At 36.8% G+C, this 15,955-nt stretch overlaps 1 protein-coding gene across 1 annotated transcript in view; it reads left to right on the top strand.

The window, feature by feature from the left end:
• Positions 1-15,360, top strand: part of LOC123529406 (pseudouridylate synthase 7 homolog) — a 29,647-nt gene extending 14,287 nt beyond the window's left edge. The window contains 10 exon segments of the mRNA XM_053521625.1: positions 230-307; positions 2,104-2,169; positions 4,458-4,646; positions 5,618-5,679; positions 7,651-7,808; positions 8,167-8,314; positions 10,844-10,915; positions 11,726-11,864; positions 13,131-13,282; positions 14,007-15,360. Coding sequence (XP_053377600.1) covers positions 230-307; positions 2,104-2,169; positions 4,458-4,646; positions 5,618-5,679; positions 7,651-7,808; positions 8,167-8,314; positions 10,844-10,915; positions 11,726-11,864; positions 13,131-13,282; positions 14,007-14,131 — 1,189 coding nt within the window. The 3' untranslated portion in view covers positions 14,132-15,360.
• Positions 15,361-15,955: the final 595 nt, after the last annotated feature.

Below are 15,955 nucleotides of genomic sequence, written 5' to 3'. Positions count from 1 at the left end.
TAACTGAAGTACAGAAACATGTTTATCTTCCTTGGTAGCAAATTTTATAATATACTATATTACCCAGTCAGTGGTATAGATGTACAAACATGCAGATTGTAATAGTGTGCTTTAAAATGAGGCGAGCAAAGAAAAAATGAAATTACAAATTTTTATCCATACTATTTTGAAAACAAACCTATGTAACAGATGTCATACACTTTACAGAGAATATATTTTCTGGCTCCAGATTGAAGACCAGTCTGTTTCAGTACGCAGGCACTAAAGATAAGCGAGCCAAGACGTCACAGGAGATCACAGTATATAGGTACTGACTGAATTATAAGCACAGATATACGAGGGATGTTCGAAATGAATTGCTTATTTCTATCTAGAGACTTCAAATTTCAAGTTAGCCCAAAAGGGCTCATTTCATGCCCTCGAAGTACTCCCCGTGGCTAGAAATGCAAAGTTTCAGCCGATGTATCCACTTCTTGAAGGCGTCACAGTACGCTGATTTGGGCACAGTAATAAGGTACTGATGAATGGCAGATCCAAGTGCCTGCCGGGACTGGTATTTCCGCCCAGCAAGGAATGATTTCAATTACAGAAACAAAAAGAAATCACATGGGGCAAGGTCTGGGGAATACGGGGGGTGAGGCAAAACAGTTACTTTTTCTTTCTTCAAAAACGCCGTAACTATTGCGGAGGTATGAGCGGGTGTATTGTCATGTAGAAGACGGACATGTTTAAAACCAGTGGCAGGGCGTCGTTTCTGATAATACTTTTTCAGTTTCTTCAGTACTACGTCTTTGTAGTACTTTCCGGTGATGCTTTTGCCCTTTTTCACCGGCACTTTTATTGCGACTCCTTCACCAGAGAAGAAGATTGCATACAAAACCTTCTTTGCACTCAAAGAACGTTTGGCAATTATTGGGCGTTTGCTGTGTTTAGTGGCCCAGATCTTATTGCTTACCTTTCTGACGGGCTCAAAATAATGGACCCAGGTTTCATCACCTGTGACGACATTGGCAAACTGCTTTTTGTCATATTTTGGAAACATTTGAAGCAGCTTTTTGGCCACTTTAACCCGTTGCCTCTTTTGCTCATCAGTCAACAGATGTGGCACCCATCTAGCAGAAATCTTTCTGACTTTCAAATGCTTCTTCAAAATAAGGTGAACCGTTGATAGTGATATGCCTACCTTTCGTGCAATATCACGAACTGTAAATCTGGCATCTCCTTCAATGATTTCCTTTATTTTGGAAACGATTTCTTTACGAGATGCAGATTTTGGCCTACCTGATTTCGGTGCATTTTTGATGGACTCTACACCAGACTCAAATTTCTTTTTCCACCGCCGAACTGTGTCATAAGACACACAAGACGGTCCATAAGCAGTAGAAAGTTCAGTCATCAGCTGCTTCAAAGAACAACCAAGTTTTGAGCGAGCTTTGATGTAAGCCTGTATTTCATCTTTCTTGTCGACGCTTCTACCAACCATTTTTACTACAGTGGTCAATGATTGCATGTATTCAAATGGCAAATTTTATGTCTTACACTTAGTCTAACATGTACATTTATACACCATTGTGTAGGTATTGAATAACCCTATACAGGTAGGTATTGGTTTTTATCGTGCCCCACGTGGAAATCGAGCTAGAGGACAATAAGCAATTCATATCGAACACTCCTCGTAACTGTAGCCAAAATAGTACAGTTTTTTTATTAATTTTTTTTACCAGAAGAGCAAATATTCTATGATGTTGCAAAGTTGTTTTACATTAACATTATATTTTATTGTAACAGTATATATTTTAACTTTTTACACAAATTAGATTTCATTTTTTTTCTGGAACTTTTACTTTATGTATAGTAAGGTAATAATGTATACAACACACAAACTGATATATACCGTAACTTGTACGTTTGTTAAATTCACATGAGTTATTTATTTATTGCGTGGATGTGCAGGCTGGTCTGGATCCATGCTGGTCGCAAATGCACTGTTGGTTTTCTCCTGGCGCGGCTTAAATGTTCTCTATTGATATTAGATCACAACTTGTTTCATGTATACTACTGTGTCAGAGAAAAAATTTTGACGTTGAGCTTTTTTTTTTCCAGGGTTGCAGCAGAAAAATTGAAAGATGTCAATAAACAGTTAAGAAATATTGTGACTGGGAATTACAGGTACTTCTGCTGTCTGTATGTATATATTGGTTGACAAAACCCTAAATGAGTAAAATTTTATTGAAACAGGAGATACAAGAGATTCTGAACAAGCAAAAAAGAAATTCAGTCTAGAATTTTATGATTGACATACTCTGTGTAGGGAGGTATTGACTTGTAGAGTGGTATTGACTTGTAGGGAGGTATTTACTTGTAGGGATGTCAGTATTTACTTGTAGGGAGGTCAGTATTGACTTGTAGGAGGTATTTACTTGTAGGGAGGTCAGTATTGACTTGTAGGAGGTATTTACTTGTAGGGAGGTCAGTATTGACTTGTAGGAGGTATTTACTTGTAGGGATGTCAGTATTTACTTGTAGGGAGGTCAGTATTGACTTGTAGGAGGTATTTACTTGTAGGGAGGTCAGTATTGACTTGTAGGAGGTATTTACTTGTAGGGAGGTCAGTATTGACTTGTAGGGAGGTCAGTATTTTCTTGAAGGGAGTTATTTACTTGTAGGGAGGTCAGTATTGACTTGTAGGGAGTTATTTACTTGTAGGGATGTCAGTATTTACTTGTAGGGAGGTCAGTATTGACTTGTAGGAGGTATTTACTTGTAGGGAGGTCAGTATTGACTTGTAGGAGGTATTTACTTGTAGGGAGGTCAGTATTGACTTGTAGGGAGGTCAGTATTTTCTTGAAGGGAGTTATTTACTTGTAGGGAGGTCAGTATTGACTTGTAGGGAGGTATTTACTTGTAGGGATGTCAGTATTTACTTGTAGGGAGGTCAGTATTGACTTGTAGAAGGTATTTACTTGTAGGGAGGTCAGTATTGACTTGTAGGAGGTATTTACTTGTAGGGAGGTCAGTATTGACTTGTAGGGAGGTCAGTCTTGACTTTATAGGAGGTACAGTGGAACTTCCGAAAACCGGACCTTCTAAAAACCGGAAACCTTTGAAAACCGCACAAAACTCAAAGTCCCGATTTTTCCGTTCTTATTTCTATATATTTTTAACTTCTGAAAACCGGAACTTCTGAATTCTGAAAACCGGACGATTTTTGGAGGACCGTTTATATTTTTAACACTAAAGTTAACTTCCGAAAACCGAACAGCAAAATATTTGCCGGATTAGAAGTGTCACCGTTCTTTAACATGTTGTTAATCCAAAAACGCTCTTGGCAAGTTGTCAATATGTTCTTTTGTTTATGTTTATTTTGACACGCGTTATAATCACAATTATCATTTGATGCAAAAGTAAAGAAATAATCTGATTCTTAATGTTCAAATGAAAGAAAGATTGGTATTTTTTACATCAATTAAACTATGCATTATCAACATCAATTAAATACTGAAGAACTCGGGACTTCAAAGATGGTAAAATGTAAGTGGAAAATGTTTGAGTAAATGCTTTTTTTTTTTCATATACAAAAATGGAAAGAATCATGTTTTTATTGCTTTGAAAAATGTCTGCTACACCTCCGTCAGTAGCTGATTATAAATAAAAGATATTTTTTTCATATTTGTTATTCATGTATTTATTATACATACATGATTATCCTTAATATTTGAAATTTGATAATTGATTAATTCATTCATTATTTAAATAATAAATTTATTAATTACTTTATGCAAACTTGTACAATTATAAAGGATAATAATCCCCTTCGTTCTACGTGTAAGAAAACATAACTCTAGTACACCATGTCCACTTTACCTGCTAACTTCTGAATTCCGGAAACTTCCAAATACCGAACATTTAGGCTGGTCCGGAGGTTGTTCAGTTTTCGGAAGTTACACTGTATTAACTTGTAGTAGAGGGGTAATGACTTGTATTGAGATATTGTCTTGTAGAAAAGTATTGACTGCTAGTGAAGTCAGTATTGAGTTACAGGGAAGTATATGCTCTTCGGAGTGTCACAAACATAAACAGAGGTTATACTGTATATTCTGTTTCAGCATGCTTACTTCTGTTTTCTGTTTGGGTAGCCTTGACAAAGCGCTGAATATTGTGCACTGTGCACATGTTTGATATTCAGTTGTTTGAAAATGATGATTAACATTGATCCAGTGATTAAACTCCCAAAATGTGTTGTTCTTTGTTAATTGACACCTTGTGAAAGAAGGTAGATGTGAAAACGATTGGTTAATCTTAAACTTGTTTATTGTTGACCATAACAAATTCTGTATTTTTTTAATCTTTTGGCATCTACATGTAAGCACTGTTTACAGGAAAGGGGATTCTACCATTTTTCAGTGCAACCTTCTTTATATATCTCCCACAATTTTGGATATGTTTAAATATTTCAGTTACACCTCAGACAAACTAAAACTTGGTCAGTTAAAGGGTAACAAGTTCACAGTGGTGTTGAGATCAGTGACGGGGACGGAGGAGCAGATAGATTCAGGCATGACATCACTGAGAGATCATGGTTTCATTAACTACTATGGCATGCAAAGATTTGGTGTTTTCTCTGTACCAACACATCATATTGGAAGGTAATTACATTTGGGCTGCGCCATGAGAAAACCAACATAGTGGCTTTGCGACCAGCATGGATCCAGACCAGCCTGCGCATCCACGCAGTCTGGTCAGGATCCATGCTGTTCGCTTTCAAAGCCTATTGGAATTAGAGAAACTGTTAGCAAACAGCATGGATCCTGACCAGACTGCACGGATGCACAGGCTGGTCTGGATCCATGCTGGTCGCAAACCCACTATGTTGGTTTTCTCATGGCGTGGCTCATTTATATTGTAGCATGCACGTTTAACTCAATAGGGAGAGCGCAGATCTGCAGACCGGGGGGTTTGATTCCCTTGTGAGGCTTATGTTCTCCGTGAAGATTTTATAAAAGTCATTGTGTTCTCCATCTCTGATTTATTCAGGGAAGTTGGTAGTTACTTGCGGAAAACAGATGTGTACTGGTACAGAATCCAAGAACACTGGTAACGTTAACTGCCCGCCATTACATAACAGAAATACTTTTGAAAAATTGCCTTAAACCCAAAACAAACAAACAAACAAGTAAATAATGTGCAAAGTCATCAGATATAATGGATCTTGCTTAAGCCTGCAATGTCTTTAACATGACTTCATAATTACTGTAAAATCTTTTAGTTTTGTGGGCATGACATTTCGTTTTTTGCTAGTATGGATATATCTTGGGGAATATTAATTTGTGGATATAAACTTTTGAAGGTAAATAGGAGTTATACCTAGGGATTTCATTTCGAGGATTGATGCATACCATGAAATCCATGAAAATTATTCACCCACAATTAGTAATGATTTCATTGCATGAAAAACAAAAATTAGTCCTCAACAAACATTTACCCTTACCCTGCTAAATTTCTATAATGTGAGATAGTACATTTATGGATTGAAATACATGTATAGGTAACTTCATTTTTTCTAGGTGTGTAAGTTTCTGTTCGTAAAAACTCAAAGAAAATGTTGTTCATATTTCAGGGCACTGTTGTCATGTAATTGGAAGGAAGCTGTAGAACTCATTTTAAAACCGAGAATTGGAGGTAACAAAATGATGTATCAGTCTTCAGGATATTTTTTTTTTTGTTCCTCTACAAACAAGGAAGGATGTAACTGATATTTCTTCTTTTTTATCGGTGTAAGATCAAAATATTTTTGACGGAGTGAACGTCAGATGCAGTATTTTCTGGATAGGGACAGGCAAAAGTGAAATTGGCTGATCATGTTCTGCACTGTTCCCTATTCAGTCAATAAATTTTCAGTGAACACCCCTTGGAATAATAAATGGTATTGCCCAAATTGAATGATGGACCAGTCTATTTTAGAAATTTAGCAGGATAAGGGTTAAAGACTGCAATGTCAATGTGGATGTAATACAGTTTTACCCACACAACTTCAAAAGTGAGAACATTATATCATATGCAACATGGTGACGTCTCAGTGTTATGTTAGAAATAGTATTATAATTCTGTGAGATTTGTACATTTCTGGTACATCTTCATACATCTTACATTCTAATATTTTGATGTTCTTAAAAGAAATAATTTACATATCTGTTTTTATTGAAGTATATTTTTGCTTGGATTTTTATGCCTCCAAAGGGAGGCATATTAGTTTTCAACCGTCCGTCCATTCGTCACAACGTTAACTTTTTGCATGAAGGCAACGTTAACTTTTTGCATGAAGGCACTTTACTCGCGAACCACTGCACCCAGGACCTTCAAACTTCACATGCTGATAGTACTTATTAAGTACACGACCCCTACTGACTTTGGGGTCACCAGGTCAAAGGTCAAGGCGCTGCGGGGGCATTTGTCACCATTAGTGACAGCTCTTGTTTAATGCAATATATCTTCCCAGGTGAATGAGAGATGTATTGTTTTTGCTTTAATTACCAGTCTGTCTGTCTATCTACATTTATCTTGTCCATGTTCCCCTAACAATTAGCTGGAATGCAATGAAATTTGAGGGCAGTGATTGGTATTAAGTCTAGTTAGGCATATAATTGGCATGTCCAGCTCAGAATGTTTATAGCAGAGTTATGGTTCCTTAAAGTCAAATACAAAAAAAACTTGAACATAAGATGTACAACTACTGTATAGGTGGAAAAGTTTGCAACATGGAATGCAGGCAAATTCGCGAAGAAAATATCAGTCAGTGTAAATTTCCATGTGCACCAAGGCACGTCATAATTATGTCTCCCACCACACAGTCGTGTGGGAGACATATTGATTACTCCAGTCTGTCAGTCTGTCTGTCAGTCACAAAGCTTGTCTGCACTCTAAGTCGAAGATTTCTCATCCGATCTTCACCAAACTTGAACAAAATGTATTTGACCATAAGACCTCGGCCAAGTTCGATAACTAGCCAAATCTGCCCAGGCACTTTTGGATTGAATTACCGATCGGATCCAATCGTCTAGGCCATGATTAGATCGACTCATCTAGCCCATCTAGACAAACAAGGCAGTTGTGGGAGACATGCGCTTTTCTCAAAAGCATCTCTAGTTAAGTGAAGATAAACAAATTTAGCCTTTGTACTTCAGTTTTCAGTGATTCACGAATATTTCCGCTCACAAAATGTCTGGGATCAGCAATTCGCAAACTTTTTGACCCGCGAATATATCTACTTATACAGTATCTGTTGCGTTGAATGCTTTATACAGTAGAGCTACAAAAACATAGAACAAAAAGTGTAGAGGGGCAATGGCATATTTATAATTGAGCCGCACCATGAGAAAACCAACATAGTGCATTTGCGACCAGCATGGATCCAGACCAACCTGCGCATCCGCCCAGTCTGGCCAGGATCCATGCTGTTCGCTTTCAAAGCCTAGATTGCAATTACAGAAACCGTTAGAGAACAGCATGGATCCTGATCAGACTGGCAGATGCGCAGGCTGGTCTGGATCCATGATGGTCGCAAATGCACTATATTGGTTTTCTCATGGTGCAGCTCATATGTGGATTGTTGGAAATAAGATGAACCATTATGTTTTTCTTTATCATTTACAGAAGATAAGGTGATCTCAGAGGCACGAGAGTTTTGGTGGGAAACTAGGGATAGCAAGCAATCACTTACAAAGTTCCCGAAGTATGCATACATTGAAAGGAGTATTCTACAGGGTCTTGCAGACAGAGGTGCTAATGACTACATGGGAGCATTTAACAAGGTTTATTTTTGGCTGCAGTTTTGTAGTATTCTTGAAACCGATCAGAATTTCTTGCATTCCAGACAGGATATATCTGTGTTTTTATTGGTGCAGGAAAAACACCTTACCCCCGGAGGTTTTAGATGACTCATGTTTTGTAATTTATGAATGAATGTGTAAATTCATACACAACTATAAGATAGTGCTTAAAAGAAAAGTATTTAGTTTATTTTGTTTCTTCTATTATTTGAGGAATATGGTATGCAAGAAAAAGAACCTTCTGTTGGTATAAGGTCTGGATGGAAATATCTGCCTCTTGGTTAACTATTTTTACAGTAACAAAAACTTCATATCACAGACTTAAAAATGTTTTCTTCAGGTAGCCAGGAATACCAGGCTGATGTATGTACATGCATATCAGAGTTATATATGGAACACAGTGGTTTCACACAGGATCAAGAAACATGGTTTACGTCTTGTATGTGGAGATCTGGTCATCCCACACAACTCATTTACATATATGGAAGGTAACATGTTACATTTAAAGAAACATATACAGTCTAACCTGTCTTAAGCAGCCAGCCAAGGGAAGCAGACAATTTGGCCGCTTAAGCCAGGTGACCGCCGATCGGAGGTGCAGCCAGTATATGTATTTTTCAGACTTCTGACCAGTCTATAGCCTTTAGGCCCATTTCTTTTTGGGTTTTCTTTTATTATTTTACCAGGATACAATGACGTGCATTTGCCTTCGCAATACGAATGGTATTCTTTGCAATCTAAAACTCCGGCGTGTTTTTTTTACTACAAAAATTGTTACAGACAATTTTCCAACTTCAAAACAAGTTTGTTTACAATTTTCGCCATTTTGGTAAGGGACTCTACTCTCGGCGCTTATTGTCTACGCTAAATCTAAGATTGCCGTTACGTTCCGTAAAAGATAGAGTGGTTTATTATTTTTTTTTCAAACACAATTTCGTATAAATTTAAAAGTATTTTGATGACAAAAGTATACAAAATCACAACTATTATGCTACTAATTAATTATCGAGTATTATCTTTAACCGAGGTCAAACTGTGAACAACAAATTTGACACGAGGTGACACGTTAATTGCCGATAATTACTGGCCATTTGATCATAACAAAAGGGGATTACACCTTTGGTTATCAGTTTTAATTGAGAAGCTCATGTCATTTTGTCGTTCTTATGGTGAAGTCACGCGAAACTTAGCAACCACGTGCTTCTCAAAATCGGGTATCTTCGGCGATTATTGCCTAAAAATAATTCGTTTTGGAAGAAAAATGGCCGCTGAAAGGGGTCAAATACGGCGGTCGGGAGGCAATTTCGGTGGCCGCTGGCCGCGGACGGCAGGTGGCCGCTGAATAAAGTGATAAAATAGAGGAGAATCCGTCGGGGGCGTCATAAAATGGCCGCTGAACGGAGGTGACCGCTAATCGGAGGTGACCGTTAGTACAGGTTAGACTGTATGAAATTTCTTATGCATGTATTCAAAACTATGACATGCAATCAAATAAGGAATCTTTTGGGCAGTATTATTTAAATGTAAGATGTTAAAAAGACATGTTTTTAGCTCACCAGAGCACAATGTGCTCAAGGTGAGCTATTGTGACTGGTCATTGTCCGTCATCCGTCGTCCTTGATGATCTCTAAGTCAGGTTTAAAGCTGGGTCATGTGGGGTCAAAAACTAGGTCAGTAAATCAGATCAAAGGAATAGCTTGTGAACACTCTAGAGACCACATCTGTGACCCAGTCTTTATGAAATTTAATCAGAATCTTAGTATTGATGATCTCTAGGTTAAGTACGAAACTGGGTCATGTTGGATTAAAAACTAGGTCACCTGGTCAGATCAAAGGAAAAGCTTGTGAACACTCTAGAGGCCACAGTTGTGACCCAATATTTATGAAACTTAGAAAGTTTGGCTTGATGATTTCTAGGTCAGATTTGAATCTGGGTCATGTGGGGTGAAAAACTAGGACAGTAAATCAGATCAAAGGAATAGCTTGTAAACACTCTAGAGACCACATTTGTGACCCAGTCTTTATGAAACTTGATCAGAATCTTAGTATTGATGATCTCTAGGTCAAGTTTGAAACTGGGTCATGTTGGATTAAAAACTAGGTCACCTGGTCAAATCAAAGGAAAAGCTTGTGAACACTCTAGAGGCCACAGTTGTGACCCAATATTTACGAAACTTAGTCAGAAAGTTTGGCTTGATGATTTCTAGGTCAGATTTGAATCTGGGTCATGTGGGGTCAAAAACTAGGTCCCCTGGTCAAATCAAAGGAAAAGCTTGTGAACACTTTAGAGGCCACATTTGTGACTCAGTCTTTATGAAACTGGGTCAGAATGTTTGCATTAATCATTTCTAGGTCAAGTTTGAATCTGGGTCATGTGGAGTCAAAAACTAGGTCACTAGGCCAGATCAAAGGAAAATCTTTTCAACACTCTAGAGACCACACTTTAAGTTTGAAACTCATGAGAATTAGTCAGAATGTTTGTTTTGATAATCTATAGGTCAAGTTCGAATCTGGGTCATGTGGGGTCAAAAACTAGGTCACTGGTCAGATCAAAGGAAAAGCTTGTGAACACTCTAGAGGCCACAATTGTAACTAAATCTTTATGAAATTTAGTCAGAATGTTTGTCTTGATGATCTTTAGGTCAAGTTCAACTCTTGGTCATGTGGGATCAGAAACTAGGTCAGTAGGCAAGATCAACTCTGGTGAGCGATGTATAGGGCCATCATGGCCCTCTTGTTTGATAATTGAAAGTATTTTTTGTGTCAGAGTCTTTGAGGGCTTCCTGGATCAAGGCCTCTGATGTAACAACTTAGCCCTCAAGCTGCTGGCTTAAGCTCAAAGTCAAAATTTACATGCAAGAAATTCATCCAACAGGCTTACAAAGAAAAGAAAAAAACAGGCAATAGTAGGCGCCTTCCTTAACTAACAGCACAGAAATTTCTGAAATTTTTACACCGATTTATCTTATACAGCTTGGCAAGTTATTTGAGGGGCTCTTGTTTTATTTACCTTGCAGAAGCAGAGGATTGTCCAGCAGAGACTGATAGAACTAAAGTAACACCAACAGTAGTAGATGACTCAAATATAGGTATTGAGTATAACTAACTGTTGCATTTTTATATGCCCAAAGGAATGTATTATGTTACCACCCCAGTGCCGGTCTGTGTGTCCGTCAGTTAGCAATTTTGTGTCCACTTTGCAACTCTTGAACCCCTTGAAGGATTTCAAAGAAACTGCACAAACGTTCACCACATCAAGACGACGTGCAGAGCACGTTTTGGATGGCTGGCTTCAAGGTCAAGGTCACGCTTAGGGGTCAAAGATCATACCTTCGGGCATATATTGCTCGGCATTGCGTTGCTCTTGTTCTATAAGAAGGCCCCTAGCCAAGCCCGAAAGTTAGTTTTCCATGGATTATAATACTGCCATTACTAATGTGATACACAAGTAAAAACAACTCTAAGTTGAAGACAAACATTTTGATTGGTAGGTTTAAACTACTTTTAAGTAAAGTTAGATAGATCATGGGAATATTTAGGCATTGAAATGTGTTTGTTTTCTAGAATGCATGTGCACTGTGAAGTCATTAATATTTTTGGTGGATTTTGAGGTAGTGTCAATCCATAAAAGTAAATCCAGTTGATCAAAGTATATTCTCGTTCATATTGTCTCCAAAATCCATAAATTTATATCCCAACCAAATACTCTTATTTTCAAAAACAGAAGTTTCAAGCCTACCAAATTTAAATGATCTTAGAGTATAATTATGTATACCAGGAACAGTAGTTTGCTTGTAGCAAGCAAGAAAAATTTTGCATGTTTTGTTTTAAATATTCTTTTTAATGGTTCATGTTGGAAGTTTGAATTTGCATAATATATACATACAAAATTGTTTCAGGAGAGTTTACGATATATGACGTAGTCTTACCGAAGCCTGGCTATGATGTTATATACCCGACAAATGATATAGAGGGTTTGTACAAGGACCTGATGGAGAAAGATGGCTTAGACTATCAGAACATGAGGAGTAAACATAAGTAAGGCAGTTGTTTTAATTATATTTTTAGCTCGTCAAAACATGCTCAAGGTGAGCGATTGTGACCACTCACTGTCCAATGTCCGTTTGTCTTTCAGTGTCAACATTTTTTTTCAAATGACATATGCTCTGAAAACTTTCTATATTATAGATGGAAATTGATGAAACTTAGCCTGGATGTTCTTTAGATGGTCCTTTTCCAAAGTTATAAAACAGTTTTTATAGGGGCTGCCAGAGCTAAAAAAGAAAACTCTTCAAACTACATGTACAATGATCCTACTGTAAATGATTTTGCACAAATGTGCATTGGGTGACCCTGTACAAAGACTGTTCATATTATTGGAATATTTCAAAAAACATGGCTGCCATGTGGGCAGGTCATTTTCCCTACATGTATGTAGTGGAAACTTGTAAGAAACTGCTGGTCAAGTTTTGAAAGCATTTCACACAAAAGATCCTTGGGTGACCATCTAGCCAGATTTTTCATATTATTTTGATTTTTCCAAAAACTTGTCCACCTGAGAGCGTGCTCACTTTTACCTGTATGTTTTTAGTAGAAAATCATCTTATCAGAAACAGTTTACTGATTTTAAATTTTTTTTACAGAAATGTTCTTTGGGTGACCCTCTATGTAGTTTGTTCATATTATTCTGATTCATCAAGAAACTGGCCACGGGGCTAAAAAATCTTCAAACAGTATCTTTTCCTAAGCCATTACTTTAAATTTACAGAAATGTTTCTAAGGTCACTATCTCCTAGATTTTTCAAACTCTTGCAATTTGTTAAAAGGCATTGCTATTTGGGAGCTTGAAAGAATTTTAAAAAATCTTGTCATAAGAAATTGCTGGCCCAACTTAAAATAATTTTTCAGGCATGATTTTTGGGTGACGCTGTGTCAAGTTCAGATCATACTGAATGGTATCCAGCTTGGTTATGGAGGGTTAATGGTTCTACCTAGTTACCTGCCCTTGTATGAAATAATGCACAGAGGGATCTAGGGTCTCCCTCCACCATTTTATTCTAGAACGCTGCCATATCACCTAGCATTGTGTAAGGGCATCTTAAAACCCAACAAAATATAAAAATTAAACCAAGGTCTGGTATATTGCTTGTTTGCACTGTATTGATGTAAAATGACAAGAGAAGGTCATCTTCTTGTAACATTCTGTATTCTCCAGAAATGATCCCTTTTTGAAGGACATTAGAAACTGATCGAAACGATAAATTATTTTGTATATTGAAGTAGCACTTGCTCTTGTGATTTCAGAGATTTCTCCTTGTCTGGCGATTACAGACATATTGTCGTCAAGCCGGCAAATGTTGCCTGGAAACTATACAGATATGATGACTTCAATGTTCCGCTAGCACTCAGTGACTTGGATAAAATGAACAATAAACCAGAACCAGAAAATATTGAAGGTAATACTTCACATTGTTAAACACTGGAAAACAAACTTAAGCGAGTATATAAGAATCATCTTATGATCCAGTGTTGTGCGGAAATGTGCTTTTTTTCAAAAGTAATCTCTTGTCTTGTAATTAATGATGGAGACAGAAAAAGGAGTTTTTATGTCTGTATAATCAACAGAAATTCTGAAGAATCTCTAGTCAAACTGAAAAGTACAAAAAAACTTCGGACAATGATGTGATCTGTGGCAGCTATAACAGAAATGAACACCAAAGGTTATGGTGTTGTTTGAAACACACACCAACTGTGGTTACTAATAGTAATACTGCGAAATCATGTAATTTTTGGGGACTTTTTCCAAAATTAGAACACAACTCAACTTTTGAAGATAATTTTGTTTGTTGGGGGTCTGCTTTGTGGGTTGAACCATGAAATCAACAAAAATTAGTCTCCCACAAATATTAATGATTTCACAGTACCTGAAATTTAGTGGAATGTAAATTGTCATTGTCCAAAGTGAAAATGCCTTGCATTGTTCATATTAAAGGCCTTTAGTAATAAACACTCACTGTTTTATTTCAGTATAGCCATTTGTTCATGTTAAAGGCCCCTTTCAGTTAATGTTCAGTATTTTATTCCAGTATATTTTCAATTTATGTTTCTTGTATACATTTTACAGTCAATACGAAATTCCCCAGAGGCAGAAATAATATCTGGTAATATTTATCACTTCAGGAGGATCTCAGCTGGCTCTGAGGCTTGAACTCACACTGCCCACCTCGTGTTATGCTACAATGGCACTTAGAGAACTCATGAAGATTGACACGTCCAGTTTCTACCAGGCAACGCTTAATACATGAAAATATAACTTGTGATTTGGCAATGGGAAATTAACCGAATTCCTTCCTGTGATGAAGGATTTTGTCACAAGTATATTTCTGTGGTCTTTAAGGGAGATGCTAGATTCCGACAGTGTTAGTGAATTTTCCATCAGACAGTTTTCTTTGATTATTGGAAGTATACAGAGAGTTTTCACTAGAATGAACACCTGTTTTCTTTAAAGTTATGAATTCCGGTAAAGTGATAATACTTATTGGAGGTTCTTGCAGAGAGTACAACTTTAGGAACATTCAGCAGTAACTGTTACTATAGATTTTCTACAGATTGTTATTTCATTACCATTAAGTAATCACACTACCATTCTTAGTTTATAGGTGTGTTCAAAACACATGTGTATAAACTACGAGTTTCTTAAGTTAGAAAGGTTCCAATAAAACTTTACACAAATGTGAGAAGATGGGTGTCTTGCAAGTCTGGTTGTACCTTCAGATCACAGGCAACTCTACAGTGTTACCTTACCTTACTGGTACAGTACAGACACTGCCATTTTGTATAAACCAAGCTGAAATACTGCCGTATTATATATTTTCATTTTTGAATTCTGATGTACAAAGTATATATCTCAGTATTATATATTTTGCTTGTAAAGAACAAAAAAAAAATACAGGGGTACTAAATATACTTCTTTTTCTGGCTTTGTGATGCACACCTGTTGAAAATGTAAACAATGAAATTATTTGAAAGTGTTTTGAGTACAGTCAAAGTATTTGATGAATCTCTTACTGTAAAACATAATCAGATTGAATACTTTCATTATTTCCTTAAAGGTTGTGGCATATTTGCCAGTTTATGTGTAGATTATGGCAAATGTTTAATTTAAAAGGCGCAGCCAAGGGTGTCACCATTTTAAGATCACATAGTTGTACCATTGTTACATGATTTTCTTGGAGGTATGGAGGATTCTTTGACAATATCCCTGGGTGGGGGTTGAGGCAAGACCTTTAACTCTGAACTCAAACTAAACCACAGGTAATGACATTTCTCTTCAGAAGCATTCAGTTACTAGTGACATAGCTTTCTGACCTGCATTGAAAATTTTATACCATTCTGTAAACTTTTATGTTAAGTGTCACAGAATCTGTATTCACACGACAGATTTTTATGCAGAAGAATTAAAAATCATTTATTTTTTGCTAAATCTGATCACGTCATATTTAGAAACTGAATAAATTCATACAAGAACATGAAAGTAGCCTTTTATTTGTACTCCGTTTGTGTCCAAAGTCATTTGGTATTCACCATATTGATCATATGAAATGCAACTAGTTGCATGTCCATAGGTTCCAATCCTGGTCACTGTAAACATATTTACGACTAAATCAAGGGCCACTGACTGAAAGGTCCTTTACCAGCGCCTTGCACCTTGCATTGTATGCTTTGGAATTTTTAAAAGTCTTTTACACTGTTGTATAAGCAAAACTTAAATTGGAAGAGTGCCAAATGTAGGAAATCCGCCAATGAACTACTTGATGAAGATCTAAGAAACTTCTTCCAAAGCTTCACTACTAAGATGAGCCATGTGCTCAGTCGTTGAATTACCCAATCATATTTCTGGAAGCATCCATCGGTTTTACCAATATTTTCTTGTTTTCCTATAAGTTTTAATGAATTCAATTTACATCTCAGTTTGTGTGCATATGACTAATATTAGTTTTATTTTTCATTCAAATTTGGTACTAAAGATCAGCATCATATTATATTATTTATATGTTTTATTATGCCCCCCTTCGAAGAAGGAGGGGTATATTGTTTTGCATATGTCGGTCGGAATGTAGACCAATCCG

The sequence above is a fragment of the Mercenaria mercenaria genome, chromosome 13 (genome assembly GCF_021730395.1).
Source record: "Mercenaria mercenaria strain notata chromosome 13, MADL_Memer_1, whole genome shotgun sequence".
NCBI classification, from domain to species: Eukaryota; Metazoa; Mollusca; class Bivalvia; order Venerida; family Veneridae; genus Mercenaria; species Mercenaria mercenaria.
Note: the sequence above shows the minus strand (reverse complement) of the source record. Positions and strands in the feature narration are given on the sequence as shown.